The sequence below is a fragment of the Macrobrachium nipponense genome, chromosome 3, assembly GCF_015104395.2.
Source record: "Macrobrachium nipponense isolate FS-2020 chromosome 3, ASM1510439v2, whole genome shotgun sequence".
NCBI classification, from domain to species: domain Eukaryota; kingdom Metazoa; phylum Arthropoda; class Malacostraca; order Decapoda; family Palaemonidae; genus Macrobrachium; species Macrobrachium nipponense.
In genome coordinates, this window is record NC_087202.1 from 95,915,894 (window position 1) to 95,931,841 (window position 15,948).

General features: G+C 36.0%; 1 protein-coding gene across 2 annotated transcripts in view; it reads right to left on the reverse strand.

The window, feature by feature from the left end:
• Nucleotides 1-3,849: 3,849 nt before the first annotated feature.
• Nucleotides 3,850-15,948, reverse strand: part of LOC135221898 (pancreatic triacylglycerol lipase-like) — a 66,949-nt gene continuing 54,850 nt past the window's right edge. Inside the window, exons 3-11 of one of the 2 annotated variants that reach the window (XM_064259876.1) lie at nt 15,577-15,860; nt 15,053-15,266; nt 13,797-13,961; nt 13,238-13,372; nt 10,218-10,348; nt 9,910-10,045; nt 9,294-9,420; nt 8,499-8,702; nt 3,850-8,022 (exon numbers count right to left, since the gene is read on the reverse strand). In XM_064259876.1, the coding sequence (XP_064115946.1) occupies nt 7,788-8,022; nt 8,499-8,702; nt 9,294-9,420; nt 9,910-10,045; nt 10,218-10,348; nt 13,238-13,372; nt 13,797-13,961; nt 15,053-15,266; nt 15,577-15,860 (1,631 nt within the window). In that variant the 3' untranslated portion in view covers nt 3,850-7,787. The remainder of the gene's footprint in view (nt 8,023-8,498; nt 8,703-9,293; nt 9,421-9,909; nt 10,046-10,217; nt 10,349-13,237; nt 13,373-13,796; nt 13,962-15,052; nt 15,267-15,576; nt 15,861-15,948) is intronic. The other variant, XM_064259877.1, reaches the window with a different exon arrangement.

The following is a 15,948-nucleotide window of genomic DNA, read 5'->3' on the forward strand; positions in this document are numbered from 1 at the left end:
CTACTAAAAGTCAGAATTGATTGTCATCGGGGAGTTAGTTACAGGACAGGCAATAGATTAACTAATCCTGAATTTTCAAATGTACGTGATCATGCCGAAAAATGTAAACAACATATTGAAAATAAACATTTTAAAATTCTCTCCAGAGCCACATCACCTCATCAACTAGCAATAACTGAATCTTTACATATTATGGAGCTTGTTCCCTCTTTAAACAATCAAACTACCTCCACAACACTGTACCTGTCTTGAGTGTGCCCTTGTCTCTGTTTTTTATGTCATTAGGTCCTTGGTTCCCCTCCTGAAAGGTAGCGGTCTGTTTCTTTCATTCTGTCTGTCGAATATTAGTGTTTTTAATTTTTAATTTTTGTTAAAAGTATTAATATTTTTTAATTTGTAAATTTCTTAATTCTTAAGTCTTTGTAATATTTTTATAAATTATAATTACGGCTTTAAGCTTTGAAAATGAGGCTGTGCCCTCGAAACGTACATAACGTTTCCTTCAGCTCCTTGTTGTAAGTTGGTTGATAGAAACGCTTCCCATATCCACATATATATATATATATATATATATATATATATATATATATATATATATATATAGTATATATATATATATATATATATATATATATCAATATAGATATATACACACACACACACACATAACACACATATATATATATATATATATATATATATATATACCTATATATATATATATATATATATATATATATGATTATATCATATAATTAATGATATTTTAGAAGCCCTATGAACGGCAAGAATTGGTCTAGGTACATACCTGCTTTTGGTGTGAGATTATTTCTTTGAGGATCAGCAAATTTGATCGACTTCTCTCTATGAAAGTGTGTTCTTTGTTTTGTATTTGCTTATGCTTATTTACAACTTTAACTTTGTTTTATTTGTGATGGAAAACGGAAACACCAGGCGTTATTAATTAACTCATGTTTGCAAAGTCCGACAGCGTTATAGATCATCTACAAGTTAAACATTTCCACTAATTGTTTTTCCTGTCTCAGCTGATTGGTGTGTGCTCTTGCGAGTTTCAAATGGAACACACCTTAGTAGGCAGGTAGTAGGCTTTATGACGCAAGACAATACAGTTGCGAGGTTTCCTTATGATTAACGTGCGCTTTCACATTCTCAGACTCACTTTATTCATACATTGCTTACCCGGCATTTAGGGAAGACCACACCTCCCTTCAAATATGACAGTGTCTTCCTGGAACAACTATTTTTTTTATGTACCCAGGTGCGCCCAATGGGGGAAGAGCTCATGTTTTCTATTCAAATTCATCTATTGAACTTTCTAGCATATCAAAATTACTTCTTTACAACAATCATTGTGCATGTCGTCTTAGCATTGAGGAGTGTGGATGATTCCTGCCCTTCCTTCGTTGTGATTTTTTCTGTGAAATGAATTATGCTAAACTCATTCCAGCTTTTTCAGCTGGTTATACTATGAAGACCCTGCATCTACTCATTCATCAAGAATAGGCAAGATGCTTTTTGCCAACGGATTCCTTTTTCGAATCCAGTGGGGTGGAACTGATTAATTACTTTTCCTGGAATTGGTACATCCTTTTAGTTTTGGCTTCTTGACACTTTCAGAGCCTGAAATAAGCGACGTTGTTTTTCTGATGCGTCCAATGTTGCTCTGAGAGTAGAACTATTAACTCAGGCTAGACAAACTGAATCTTCCCTGGACTTGGTGATGTCAGAAAACAGTAAAAATTTTCTTACAAGTATTAGGCACCTCTAAACTCGTAGGACATATAAAGAATAGCAAGAGTAAACCATTCATGAAAGGTTACAAGGTTTAAATATATCATTGTTTCTTTGCATGACACCATCAAACTAAATCCTTTAAATGAATAAACAAAACTTTACATAGCCATGGCGTTATCATTTAAGCCTTGAGATAAAAAATCCTTTAAGTAAAGATAAGTAAGGCTAAAGATTTGTATTTATATCAAGATAAAGGTTAATTAATTCTGCCGTCTTATAAACCGTTATTCTTAGCAGATATAATAAAGGTTTGGCGTATTGCTGGATAAGCATTGATTTTCGATTTGAGAAACTGTGACGGTCTATTTATCGTGTGCAATATAAAATCCTTATTTCTTCAGCTCTAAGAAAGGCAATTCCTCAGCAAGTGAGATTCCATTGTTAAGGAGAAAACTAAGAGACGTACACGCACAATGCGTCTCTCTAAGGCACAAGAGAAGTAACTTCTGCAGTCCCACGTCCGTAATAAATCTGATTAGAGACTTCGCCAGTACAATTCTCTAATAGATTCGAGTTCCCAAAGCATATGCAAGGCCCTTGGCTTTCTGATTAAATTATATTTTCTTTCACAGAAGATAGCTGACATTGCAGAATCGGCGGAATTTTATTTCTTTAGAAACTTGCAACATGTTCATATGCTTGCCAGGAGACAAGGAAGTTGTGAAGACTTGACTAATAGTTTACATGTAAAATGCATTTTCCCCGGAGAGAGAGAGAGAGAGAGAGAGAGAGAGAGAGAGAGAGAGAGAGAGAGAGAGAGAGAGAGAGAGAGAAGATAGTTCAAATGATTATACTGGTTTAACGTGTCTATGCTTTCTTCAATTCAGGTTCGTCATTAGTTATAAAGGGTAAACATTTTTTTTATCAGCTTGAAAAGTGTTCACTCTCTAAAGGGTTTTGAACTGGAGTAGCATATTTTCTTACTAAATGCAAAACAATTCACACCATAACGTTTTTTTATTCCTTTGAGAAATCGTGACGCCAAAAGATACTAATTGCTTTTTTTATTATCTTGGCTGCATAGTCCTGCTAACTACTTATAACTTAATATTTAATAAAAAATAATCACAGAACATCAGGAATTTGTACAACATCTTTCCGTCTCCAGTCGATAAGGCTGAATATTAATTTTCAGTATATTTGACTTCCTCGGAATTAACCTGAATTGTATCTTCAGCCTCATACGTGTATATTTGGTTGTTATTTACAATCCTTATTCCATTTTACGAGGACTAAGTGATATGGGGTTAACTACAATCTTCGAGTGGAAGAAAATATCTGGAAACACCTTTAATTTGAGCAGATTGAATTTTGCATAAAACATGGCAGCTTTCGAGGTTATTGATGCAGAAGAAGATTTTATAGCTTAGAATTTGCTATTTAAAAGCTACTCTGAGAGCATTATTTAAATAATATACGATATTAGAAATCCACTGAAATGTAATTTCAGGGCTGGAAGGATTCTAGGTCGTATATCCAAAGGTAATGAAGCCGAAAGATAAATTTGTGCCGTTCATAGATTTAGGTTGATTAGATTACTCTTGGATACTTGCCACGAGGGATAACCTCCATTATATTATACAATAATGTATTAATAAAATACATAGAAAACATAAGATTCATAAATTCGTAAAATACTTTGTTCTTTGTGTTTCGTGCACCAACAGATTTAGATTTTTAATATATGATAGACAAAACAAAATTTATTAGTGGATGGTCTCTTGTTTCTTCCCTAACCGTTGTGTGCCAAGACCGTGAAACATATTAGCCACTTACTGATTTCAGATCTTTCCTAGGTAGTGACCCCCACGGGTTTTAACCTGGTATGCATCCACCTTTGCGGCGTGGCTAGTACAGCCCGTTGGGGAAGAACGTATAAACCTAAACAAAAGACTGTGAATATCTGTACTGTGCTTGGGGTCACTATCTAGGAGAGATCCCTGACTCATTTTGCACTTACCCACAACACTGGGAAAGTTATTCCCTGGGAAGAACAGGATTCATAGGATTCAAGGAAAAGTTTTAAACAAAATGTAGTGCAGATATTTTTCATTACAAATATAAAGCACAGTGATCCGAGACATCACAACTCAGAATGTTACAGCTAATGAAAAGAAAATATTCAAAGGCCTGATAATCATCACGCTGTTTCATGCTCGTGACAAACATGAAGGACAATAAAACATTTATTGGAAAAAAATAAAAGATGATAAAAAAAAAAAATTCAATGGGTGCATGAAATTACTTCGAATGAAATATAAAAGTGTGAAAGTGAATCTGTACATTGCTAAGAATATTATGTTGCCATGTTAATCATTTGGGCAAAAATTGTCACATAATGGCTTGCTATGAGCAAAAAAAGAACAATTAGTGCTTGATAAAATTGCAGGTATTGCATACAATAATATATTCATAAATGTATTCATCCACGATTACATGTGTATGTGTGTTAATCACTCGTATCCAAACTAATATAGCAGTTCAGTGAGGTTTTTTGTGTTAACAGCTCAAGGTAATCACCTGAAAAAAGACTGAATTGAATGGCATACAGGAACTCAGAAATGACGTGTAATCTACACTGAATCTGACTTGGATATTATGATTAACCTACATTCGCATGAAACTGAAACTCAGTTTGCCATCAAATACAACACTAAGCTTTTGATCAAGTTTCGCTTTCATATTCAATGAGGTTCACGATCGGTGATGAACACTGTCAACCTGTCATTTAACAGCTTCAAACAGAGAAGAGTTTCCAGCAATCTAACGGGTGTTCTTCATTATTAAAATACACCTTTCTCAGCATGCTGTACGCATTACTAAAGGGTGTCAGCAACGTCCCTTTTGGCCACAAGCCTTCTGCTGCCTCCATTCACGTTTCTATACTTCATGTTTGCTGTCGAGCACCTCTACTTTTATATGTCAGTGCAACCATGGGCTTTTCAGTTTCTACAACTTTATTTTCTGGATTTCTTTATCTTGTTGTCCAAACACTCCAACTTCTTCAGCTCAGGCTTCTACGGCCCAAATTTAATCAATCATAAGTTCCTGAAATCATTTGCAATAGAATTTATTTCTTCGGAAACAGAAAAGTCCACCTTTTAATTGTACTCTTTCAAAATATGATTTGAGCCAGAGTAATTCCTAAACATGTAAAGAATCGTCCTACTGTATCTGTCTTAAGGTAGGGAACATGCAAGAAGCTTTAGGGCTTCTAATCATTGTCTTCAATTGTTTTACATTAATTTTCATTGTTATCATTCGAAAAGCACTGGCAACCTTCTTTATGATAACTCTGTCTCTACATAGGATTTACGAGTCCATCCTGGGTGCTTTTTTTTTCAAAGTGTGCATGTAAATCTAATTATTTTTTAAAAGTTTATCGCTAGTTTTATTTTAATAAAAATTTACAAAGGTATTAAAATACTATACAGTTTTATGTTATTCATTCTTATATACTTCATTTAGCTTCATATCAATGGTAATCACTCAAATTCGGATAGAAAGCAAATATTCTATTCCATACCTAATTTTTAAGTCTTCTTTTCTTAAAAAAGATTTTGTTATAGTCCTTAGTACAATATACTGGCCACGGGCACGAATGTTTACAAGATAATAATGCTTTTTAGGAATCCCATCACTAATGATATAGCTCTCAAAGTAAACTCCTCTAGTAAAATTTGATTCATCAAGTACTCTAATTACGTTTGAAGTATATTCAAATTTTTATTTGGGTTATTGGAATTTTGTGTCTGTGCAAGCTCCAACAGATTGTGTGTTTCTGTCTCATTAACCTCATCCCTAGCATGTACTTCTAGTATATCACATTACAATTCCCTGTTTGCGAAAGAAACTACAAACGTCAATTTGCAAAGTCATATGAAACAAAAACTTGTGACAGGAAACATCATTCTCGGGTAACGAATACCCTAGTCTGTCCACAACCTTTTTGTTTCATTATTCCTCATGTTTTTTCTCGTTGCCTTGTGAAGTACATAGTTATCGTAAAATAACCTAAAGGTTTGTTACATTTAACGTAAACTAATTATGCTAAAACTTCCTACAGTTCAAGATATCAACGGATTTGTAAATTTAACCCGTGACATTTCAAACTTACATCCATATAATAATCTGAACCAGTATTGTCATAATTATTCTCATTTTTAAATGCTTACACTTCATCATTTCCATCTACATTTGCTATGCAAGCTTAATCACATTTCTTTAATATTATCCATTGGTTATTTCATAGTACATTTTCTAAAACTTCCTGAACAAATATTTCAGCATTATTTTATTATAGACATTGCATCTGCTGACAACGGATTGAGGACACCTTTTTAGCATTAGTAAACTTTAGGTTACCCAGAAAAAATTCTTCAAGAAAATATATCAACAACATTTTCTGTTAAGTGCACCATTTTTCAGTTCAGAATATAGCGTAATGTCATATGAATTTTATAAGCTCTCTTTCTAAGATAATCTAAGAATGTTAAAAAGGGCTTTTATGAGTAAAGGGACGAAAACGTCTATTCACAAACGCCAACACAAACCTTCAAATTGTTGGGCGAGGTAATTACTCCACATTTCGAATGTGTCAAAGGTACCAATCGATAGCCTCCAGATCAGTGAAACAGCTTTGGAGCCTTGCGTGATCTAAAATGCAATACCTCAAATGGGAACTTCAAATGTAAAGTAATTCCATGGCTATGTCCCAACATAATAGCGGATCTTATTTTCTCCAAAAATATAGCGAAGCGGACAAAAATGGCTTTTCACTGGTCTTGATATTATTGTTTTTATTCTTTGTCTCCGTTTCAACAGCGAATCCAGGTAATCTTTCTATCGATCATAAGGCCTCACCGCAGCCGGAGATCCCTTGAACTCTTCAAAGGCACCCTTCTTTCCAATTAACTCTGTTAAAGTGGTGGTGGAATAGTGACTGCTAAATTTTATTTTCTCTACTGTTCCATGTTTTCAAGGGCCTGCCGCCTCTTCCCTCCATTTTTTTGTTCACTCCAGGCCTTGGCTAAGGGAAGATACTGGGTTATCCGTTTCACTGGCCTTTGTCTCCAGGACCTGAACAATTCGTCACTGAGATTAAGCCGTTGTGTTGACGCAGTACAACAAAGAAACAGGCTGAAATGATCCTTTCGACGTCTGGTGGTATCTCATCAGATATAACTAAGAATTGGACGGTTTGATTTGTTAGTAATCCAAGTAAAAGACATGAAATTTTTCCGGTATTAAAATTATGTTGAAACATCCAAATTAAAATATCTTCTTTTAATTCAGATTATGCAACAGAATTGGGGAATATATGTATAATCACCAATGTTGTCAGAGAATGCACACGAGTAACAAAATAGGATTGGAGTTCAGTTGTAATCGTTTGTTTTATGGAATGGGACAGATGATGAAGTGTTAACTACCTGAAGAGCACAAGGTATGTAATTAATCATCGCAGTTCACAACACGAGATCTAAAATAACATTTTGTGTCTACTCATTCTGATATTTTCATGTCTGCCCCCATTCGTGTAGAAAGAAAATTGTTAAAAAGAAAGAGAACTTCTTTTCACTGTCCCTTCAAATAACCTTCTGTTTCATATATTTTCATCGTATGAGAGCTTGATTTTGTCGTATATTAAGCAACTGGAACTATTTTCCTTCCTGTATGAAATTCGCATAGTGGTTTTATGTTTATATTTTTCTTAAAGACAGGTCCGTCAGTAAATGTTTAGTGCTGTATTGATATCATAATGATTTACTAGCATTGTGTAGGATTCTAGTGGCAATCAGAGTTTGTCAACATTCCTTGTCAGAGGCGATGCTGAACTCGTGATAGCTTGCTCAATCAGTATTTAAGCCACTGAAAGCTCTCAGTGATTTTGTTATTAGTTCATTAACTGAGATCATCACATTAGAAATAACTACCGAATTGTCACTAAAGCCTGATCAGGAATCTCTTTTTCACTTGTTATTGAGGTAATGGTTCAAGACCTCAATGCCAGCATTGAGGAGTTGCAGAGTCTGGTTTCTAACACTATGAATCGGAGTGATCTCCGCTATGTCTTTGCAAAGAGGAGACGAAACCACCCTGACGCTTTCCTCACTTTTAACACGGATGACCTCTTCTCCCTGCCGGTGGCACATGCTGACTCCTTCAGGAGCTCCAGTGATGACGCTGTCCTCCTTCTCACCAATTCTGTAAAAAAAAAAAAAAAAAAAAAAAAAAAAAAAAAATTATTTTTGCTCCCAAGAGTATTAAACTATACTTAAGCGAATTCAATTTGTTTAAATGTAGTGGGTCACGAAGTTTGCCCTCCATTTCGTTTTTTTTTTTCTTAGCCTGTACCAAAAATAATGGAAGAAACCAATTGAAGCTTTGCTTCCTATGACAACGGACGTGGAACCTTTTTGAAGAAATTGGATTGGAGATAATGAAGCACACTGGTGATATTCATAATTGTTTTTTAGAGAGATCGGCATACTTATTTTGATAAATCATTTCCACGAAGAATTAGAATATTTTAATCTAATTAAACTCAGAATCCTTTGTTAATATTAGTCAGGTTCCAAGCTAAAATGAAGTGAAATCATTTACTAAGCATTAATTTTTGGCCTAGTTGCTCCTGCGTGAAGAAAAGTCAAAGCAATAACTTTGCCGAATTCACCACTTACCCCGTATTCATTGTATCTATACTTGTGAACGTGAGTTTAGCTAGAGGGAGACTCTGATCGCAGAAGAGGACGCAATAGCTCAGTGGATTGAAAACGTCTGTCTCGTAAGTCCAGTGCACTAATGCATCGGCTGAGGAACTCAGGTCTTCAGTATGTTCCAGCATATACGAGTAGGACTCCCCACGACCAAAGGTTCCAGGGTTACTGGCAGATGAGATGGATAAGATAAGTGAAGGCATTCAGAATGCAACAGCAACAACAAAACCAATTGCACATTTTAGATGGCCATAATCCTCTTCGAGAATTATAACTTTAAGCTGTCATTAATGATAAAATCTATATAAAGGCATTTACTTTAAATGACTTGTGAAAGTCGAAGCAGAAATATTGAAGCTGGGCAGCCGAGAGAGGAGATAGTAAATAAAAGCGGGCAGAAGAAGAAGAAGATGAAGAAGGAGAAGAAGAAGAAGAAGACAGTAAAGCATTGAAGAAGAGACCTGGATTAGAAGATATATTCTATGTAAATAGTATGATATACAGTAACTCAGTCAGTGGCTAAGGAGTGTTTGAGTGACTAGCATTAATATTGTGCCGTGGATCATATTCGTTAATGCAAACTAACTTCAGTCTCTAGGACGTCCACTATTGGAAGACTTTTATCAAAGGATTCTTAGCCTCACTGCGAAACAGCTTGCACATATAGTAGTTTTGATTCCATTAGTTACTCTTCATCAAAGCCTACGTGCAAGTATAGAAAAAAACAGGTTTAGAAACTTTGACGAACAGAGAACTTACTCTGGAGTGAGATCGAAGTCTCTGATATTTCCTTCTTCGGTAAAGAACGACACCTTGAGTCTTCCCCGTAGGCGTCCCCCTATTCTGTCCGGATCTCCGAGGTCAATCTTGAGTTGGTAATGATATACTATGGTGTAGAAAAGTTTGCATTATTTAATGTCTCAAATGATTTCGAACAGAAAAGATTCAACGCCTGGAGTTATCTGTAAGCAAGTATATATCATATTCACGGCAATGGTCTAAAGGCATTAGGTGGTTATTTTCTTCAACACTTTCTAGTTCTGTCAATGTTTAGCGTCCTTTATAAATGTAAGCTTTAATGTGATGCTGTTTGACACTATTTCGCGGTACTTAGACAAATATAAAAGTAGTAAATGGGGAAAATGTTCAACTTCTGTCCGCTCATAATATATTCTACTGCATTTAAATGCAAGAGAAGCTATGTAGTTTGCTTAAAAAAAAAAAAAAAAAAAAAAAAAAAAAAAAAAAAAAAAAACTATTAAATTTTACTTTGTAGATTCACGGCAACCCTTTTAAAACGAATACAGCTATTGCTAAGAGATCGTCATCAAGAACAAGATGCGCTACGAATACAACAGCCATTAGAAACACTTACCACAATAGTCTGGTCCAGAGGTGGTCGAAAGGTAGAACGAGGCGTATGAATGGTTTTCAGCGCCCGTCCAAGTGTCCGCGTAATAGCCCATGCGCGCGCATAGAGTGCCGTCTTCACCACAAGTCAGACAGTTGCCCTACGGGATATTGAAAACGGTAAAACTTTATTGTAGTCGTAATTCGTTTTCATAAATTAACATGATTAAACTTAAGACATTTGTATGTATCTCACTGGAGAAGGGCTCTAAAAGCAGTCTTTTAAAGCTATCAAAGTCCAAGGGTGCGAAGGGAGAACAGCAAAACATTTACATTAAGATATTGCTGATAAGAATTACACTGGAATGCCATGTAGGGGCATTTAGACCGAATCGAATCCGTGAAGAGTTTAGGAGCTCTGTTGTGGTTGCAGGCCACGATTTCCTTCTGGGCTGAATCTAAACCTGTGAGAAAAAAAAAAAAAAAAGTGCTTTCAATAGTACAACCTATTCTGTGGAACGAAATTCATGGTACGAATGTGGCTTCCTGCAAATAAAAAAAATAAATAAACAAAGCAAATAAAAATAAGAGTTTTCAGTGTTCTGTCTGAATTGTTAACTCACTGAACCAAAGTAGTGATGAAAAAATGCGAAGCCGAAGAGTTGGCTATTTAATAAAAACCCTTTTTTAAACCCTGCAATATCATTGCTTGTTGAAGTTCATATTTCTTAAAAAGATATAAATAGCATTATTTTCGGTGCAATATAATCAAACTTAATAGGCGTAGACTATTTCCGGGTAATTCAGTTGTTTATTTCAATTCACATTCATCCTTTAAAGTCTGTATCTATATATATATATATATATATATATATATATATATATATATTTATATGTATATATATATATACATATATATATATATATAGTATATATATATATACTATATATATATATATATATATATATATATATATAAAAATTTATCACACTGTGTAATAATTGATCGTTTATGGTGTGGAATTGATTCTTGTGACAATTCTGTTAACATGTGCTGGGAATGAGATTCACGTAAATAAAAGGGCAATTACCATATTTCTCTATAAATCTTTTCTGATGACACTGAGAAAACACTAATGAGCAGACTTGCTATATACTAATAAATTTTAGTTTGATTGGGGTGAAGGCAGTTCACGGTCATCATTCCATACTGATAGGTTAAAATCATTTGTACTGACCTAAAGCAAGATTCAGAAAGTTTAGCTATTGCTGCCGACATAAAGATTCGCAGAATTACCTCTTCTCGTTTCTAATTTGCTGTAAGAATTTTGTGCGCGCATTTTTTTTTCTTTCTTAGAAAACATAGAAATGTCAGTAGGGCAAATGACTGAAGGGTCGTCTTTAGTATTGCTTCAACGTACTATATTGATATTGGCCAGTGCAAAAGTAGATACAGAAATATACACATTGGCATTCGGTATGATTTTCTCCTCATCATGTTGCAAAAGGCAGCAAAACATATAAACTCACGTCAGTAAATTATTGCATACGAATCAGGAACAAGTTTAAAACAAGTCAGCAACCGTAAGTGGCGGACAGATCTTTTGCCCAACGCTGGATAAATCGTATGGACTGATTGGGACTACCAATAGGTCGTTGGACCTGTATTCGGCAAGTGACCAACTTGTGTTTATGAAATGTTTTACTGTAGTATGGACGCACCCTCAGAAGTATTATGCCATTAATCACACTTGTCATTCCTAGTGACATAATCACTATGATGCAGAACCTTATTTCCGTCAGTTTTACAGGTAACTATATATGGTGAATTTTCCCCACATAAAGACAATAGTTGCTGGCGTATATACAAAAGTGTCAAACCACTGCCTCACATCCACCTACTGTGCATTTCAGGGCCGTGTTTAATTGATTTTCGTCTCCATAAAATCTTACCAAAGCATCGGAAATGGATCGTATTTTGGAAATAGCTATTCGAAGCCAAAGCCTAATTGGCAAAAAATATGCAGTGATGTCTAATGTTGATAATTCAGGCACTTATCAGAGTAAATAACAGATTTAGAGGGAAACTTAACTGAATCTGGAAGGCTCGTAGATAGAGCCTAGTAAAACGTCATTACTAAGGGCCCTCTCACTCATTGATACTGTAGTATGATGTACTTTACTAGACACCACGCCCACATACTTTGTGAATGAAGACTCAGATGTTGGAAGTAGTTGTAATAGTAGTAGCATATGGAATCTTAATATTGTTTCACACATTCAAACACCTACCCTTCATACTCTCTCTCTCTCTCTCTCTCTCTCTCTCTCTCTCTCTCTCTCTCTCTCGTTTTCGATGAGTAATGACTCTAAGTGGAGGACAATAAGGGAATGGGCTATGTGAATATTAATTGTGTAGTACAGTTCCATGACGCAATTCATGTTTCCTTTAACTTGAAAAATGGACGAAGTCTTACACACTCTCTGTGAAAACTATTGTTACCCTGGAGTTTCTGTTAGTTCATATTGTATCAAAAGTTCCGGTTCACGTGTACCTGCTTAGTCCTGCTAAATGAAAGTAACATAACGTAAGTATTCTAACCTTAACTGGCATAATGTAAGGTCCGTCCCATAATAAATCCACAGTGCTTGGTATAGCACGCAACCCCTTCATTATTTTATTCGTGTGCCTCCATATATCAGTTTTGTTGTTTCAATACGCATGACTCGTTTGCTTGAAATTGACACTAATGTTTGTTGTAGGGTTGTTCAGTAGTTGTTAGCGCATCTATGTATTCCCAGTTTTATCTATATACTCATTTTTTATGGATTTGAAGTTGCCCATTCTTTCCATTTTCAAGGTATTGCTTATTGTGCAAGAGGGTCAAATATTTGTTTCTACGATAATTATCGTACTACTGGGAACCCTGCTATTACTCCTGATGTAATAGTTTACGTCACAACTAGCTTCTCTCTGGGTGTTTACTTTTATTTAGCTAAGTTCCCTTTAAATTTCTTTGATTAACTCTGATAAGTGTCTTAATTATCCACATTAGACATCACTGCGTATTTTTGCCAGTTAGGCTGTGTCTCCAAATAGCTATTTCCAAAATCCGATCCATATCCGATGCATTGGTAAGATTTTACCAACGAGAATTGTACATGGCCATGAAATGCACAGTAGGTGCATCCAATGAGATAAGCATTTGTAAAACCGAATAACTGCAGGTGTATTTGTATTTTGCAACCCCGTGTGTTTTGCAGGTTCGTTCTATTTACATTAAGATTTTTAGTCAAAATTCTTAATAAGGATAATAATTTCAGCCAAACAGCGTTTCCTGGTCAAAACTTACCTTCAAATAAATCTAAGCCGTCCGTTAGAGCCGTGAAGGGAACGTGATATAATGAATTGCAACCAGGCTGTTTTCGTCCGTCGTTAGGATAAAAATCGATATGGCCTATGGGCTGCCATAGCCCGAGTCCTATGGCTATTACCATAAAAAGAAGAATTGATTAGTAATAAAAAGAACAATTCATATAAGAGTGGATGTGTATAGTATATCTCCTCAGCAATCAATATTCTTCTAAGAATCATAGGGAAAACAACCGAGTGGACTAGCTAATCCAGTCTTGCCCGCTTGTTGATCCACCCTCCGAAAATGTACTTTTGCTTTCTTCGAAAGGAGAGTAGAGGTCTCGAAGTTTTGCTCCCACCACCGATGACTCATGACTGGGGCCCATCTCCGGTGTCAGGACGTGTTAAAGTACTTTTTCGGAGGGTGGATCAACAAGCTGGCATGACTGGATCAGCTAGTCCACTCGGTTGTTTCCCTATCCTTTAGTTTTCAAAGTTTATTTGTAATCGCTCAAGTACGATATACCAATGGGATTCTGAAGCACCACGATACGTACTTTGAGCAATGAATATGATGGATTCAACATCGGTATGAATCACATCAACAAAGTTTGCGTCGGTAGGGTCCAAACGAACTATTGGTGGCATATACTGGAAGAATGGCTCGGCTGGATCCAGACCCGTGATTCTTCCAAGCGACGAGATCCTCTCGCCAGCATATCCTGCAGTGTAACAGTGAACGAAGGTCTTCACATTTTTACATTTTACATAAGTTTTTGGTATACTGATAAAAGATAAACGTATTATTTCACTTAATACTGAAATGATATCATTTATAATACATCTATTTCAAGATAAATTCATTGCTTCGTTCTTATAATAAATAGAAGGAAACAGGACGTCATATCATCCACAAGCTTTCAATAGATATGACGGGTCATTTTGTCCATCACTGTCAACTCACAATGAAAAAATAATTTACCTGAATATTTTTAGCTGCGCTACGGAGCAATTTTCGAACTCGTGAGTATATATGGTAAAGGAGTGAATATTAGCTTTACCAAATGATGAACACGGTTAATAAGCAAATGCAAAGCTGAAGCGGGAATAACTTGACATTCCAATATACTTGATAACAGATTCTGATTTGTAGATCTCGTTCATTGGAGTAAGAAGTTGTAATTTGATAAGAAATGGAAAAATAATATTCTTTATGCAAACCATCTATCAAAACGTAAAAGTTAATACGAAAATGAACTTATGCTTTTCTCTACTATCCACCTGAAATAGAATGTTTCTGGCAATTGGTTTAAACCAGTGGTTCTCAACCTTTATATGACCACGCCCCCTCGAAGAGTCTGTCCTTCCTTCCACGGCCCCCTTGCATATGTGAGTAAAATTCCCTCCCAGACTTGAAAAAAAAAAGGGGGGGGGGGGTTCCGAGGGATAGGGAGGGAGGTCAATAATTACAAAACATTGTCAGCCCAACGAGACTAACTACAGTAGTAGACTCTAAGAAAGTAACGTTATAAGGCGATAGTTTTGCCTTTTTTCATAAACTTCTGAATATTAGTTCCTCACTCGTTAAGAGAATGACAAATATAATTAGAGAATTTTGTCATTCATTTTTCCCTAGGGCACGCGCCTCCCCTAGAAATTGCTGACGACCCCCAGGTTGAGAACCGCTGGTTTAAACTATCTATTGACGAAATACACCTGAAATAGAATGTTCCTGGCAAGGGTTTAAACTATCTATTGAGGAAATGAAATCTGTTATTTCAGTGCATCCCTAAACGAACTAATTTTTCCTCACCAGCAGTATGGGCGCCCAGGGAGTGTCCGATGATGTGTACATCCTTGGGCTGAAGTTCAGCCTTGTCCTTGAGCCAGTTGACAAGGTGAGCAACTTCTAGACCCACCACACGAATGTTTGCAGTTGCTTGTGCGTAGAGAGCTCTGGAACCCCCAGACCAGTCTACCATGAAGACGTTAAGATCATCGTGTAGAAGTAATGCCCGCATCATGTCCTGTTTAGTGAGTTATATCTTTGAAGATTCGTTGTACATCAGTTCTTGCTGATTTAAGTGTTGACCAAGATGTCATTGATTTATGGTTGAATGCAATGTCTACTTTTTTTTGTAATCTGGCACCATTATATTTATTTTAAGTATAACTTAGTACATTCGCATAAATCTCAGGCAACATTATTCATTAAGCAGGTTGTCCCAGTTAACAACGGCAATTTTTGCAATCTATTTTTGGTTCAGAGAACAAATGAAACTCTGGCATGTGAATGACGAAATGTACCTTAAGATGCTAGCACCGAACCATACTTACTAGCATCCAGGTAACGCCGTTGCTGTCCAGAAATCCATGAATGAGGATCTTGGTTTTCCTCGTCGAGCTGAATGTCGTGTTGAGGACTTCCGTGATGTCCAGAGCTTCGATTACTGTTCCTTTCGTGTTTTCTCGCGTGACTAAGGTGAAGAGCGTGTTGATTTCTTCCCTGCTGTTGGGTGGAAGATTAATGGGCCTATGGATCGGATGGAAGAATTCTATGCCGTTGTAAATGCAACCGATCTCACCAAAACAGATTTCACTGCTTCCGCTCTCGCCTTCTCCTGGATGTAGAGGATGGGAACTTGGGTCAGTATACCTTACTCTATCTGTTACTTAAAGTGGTGTCGCAAAAACTTATCATCTCTCTTG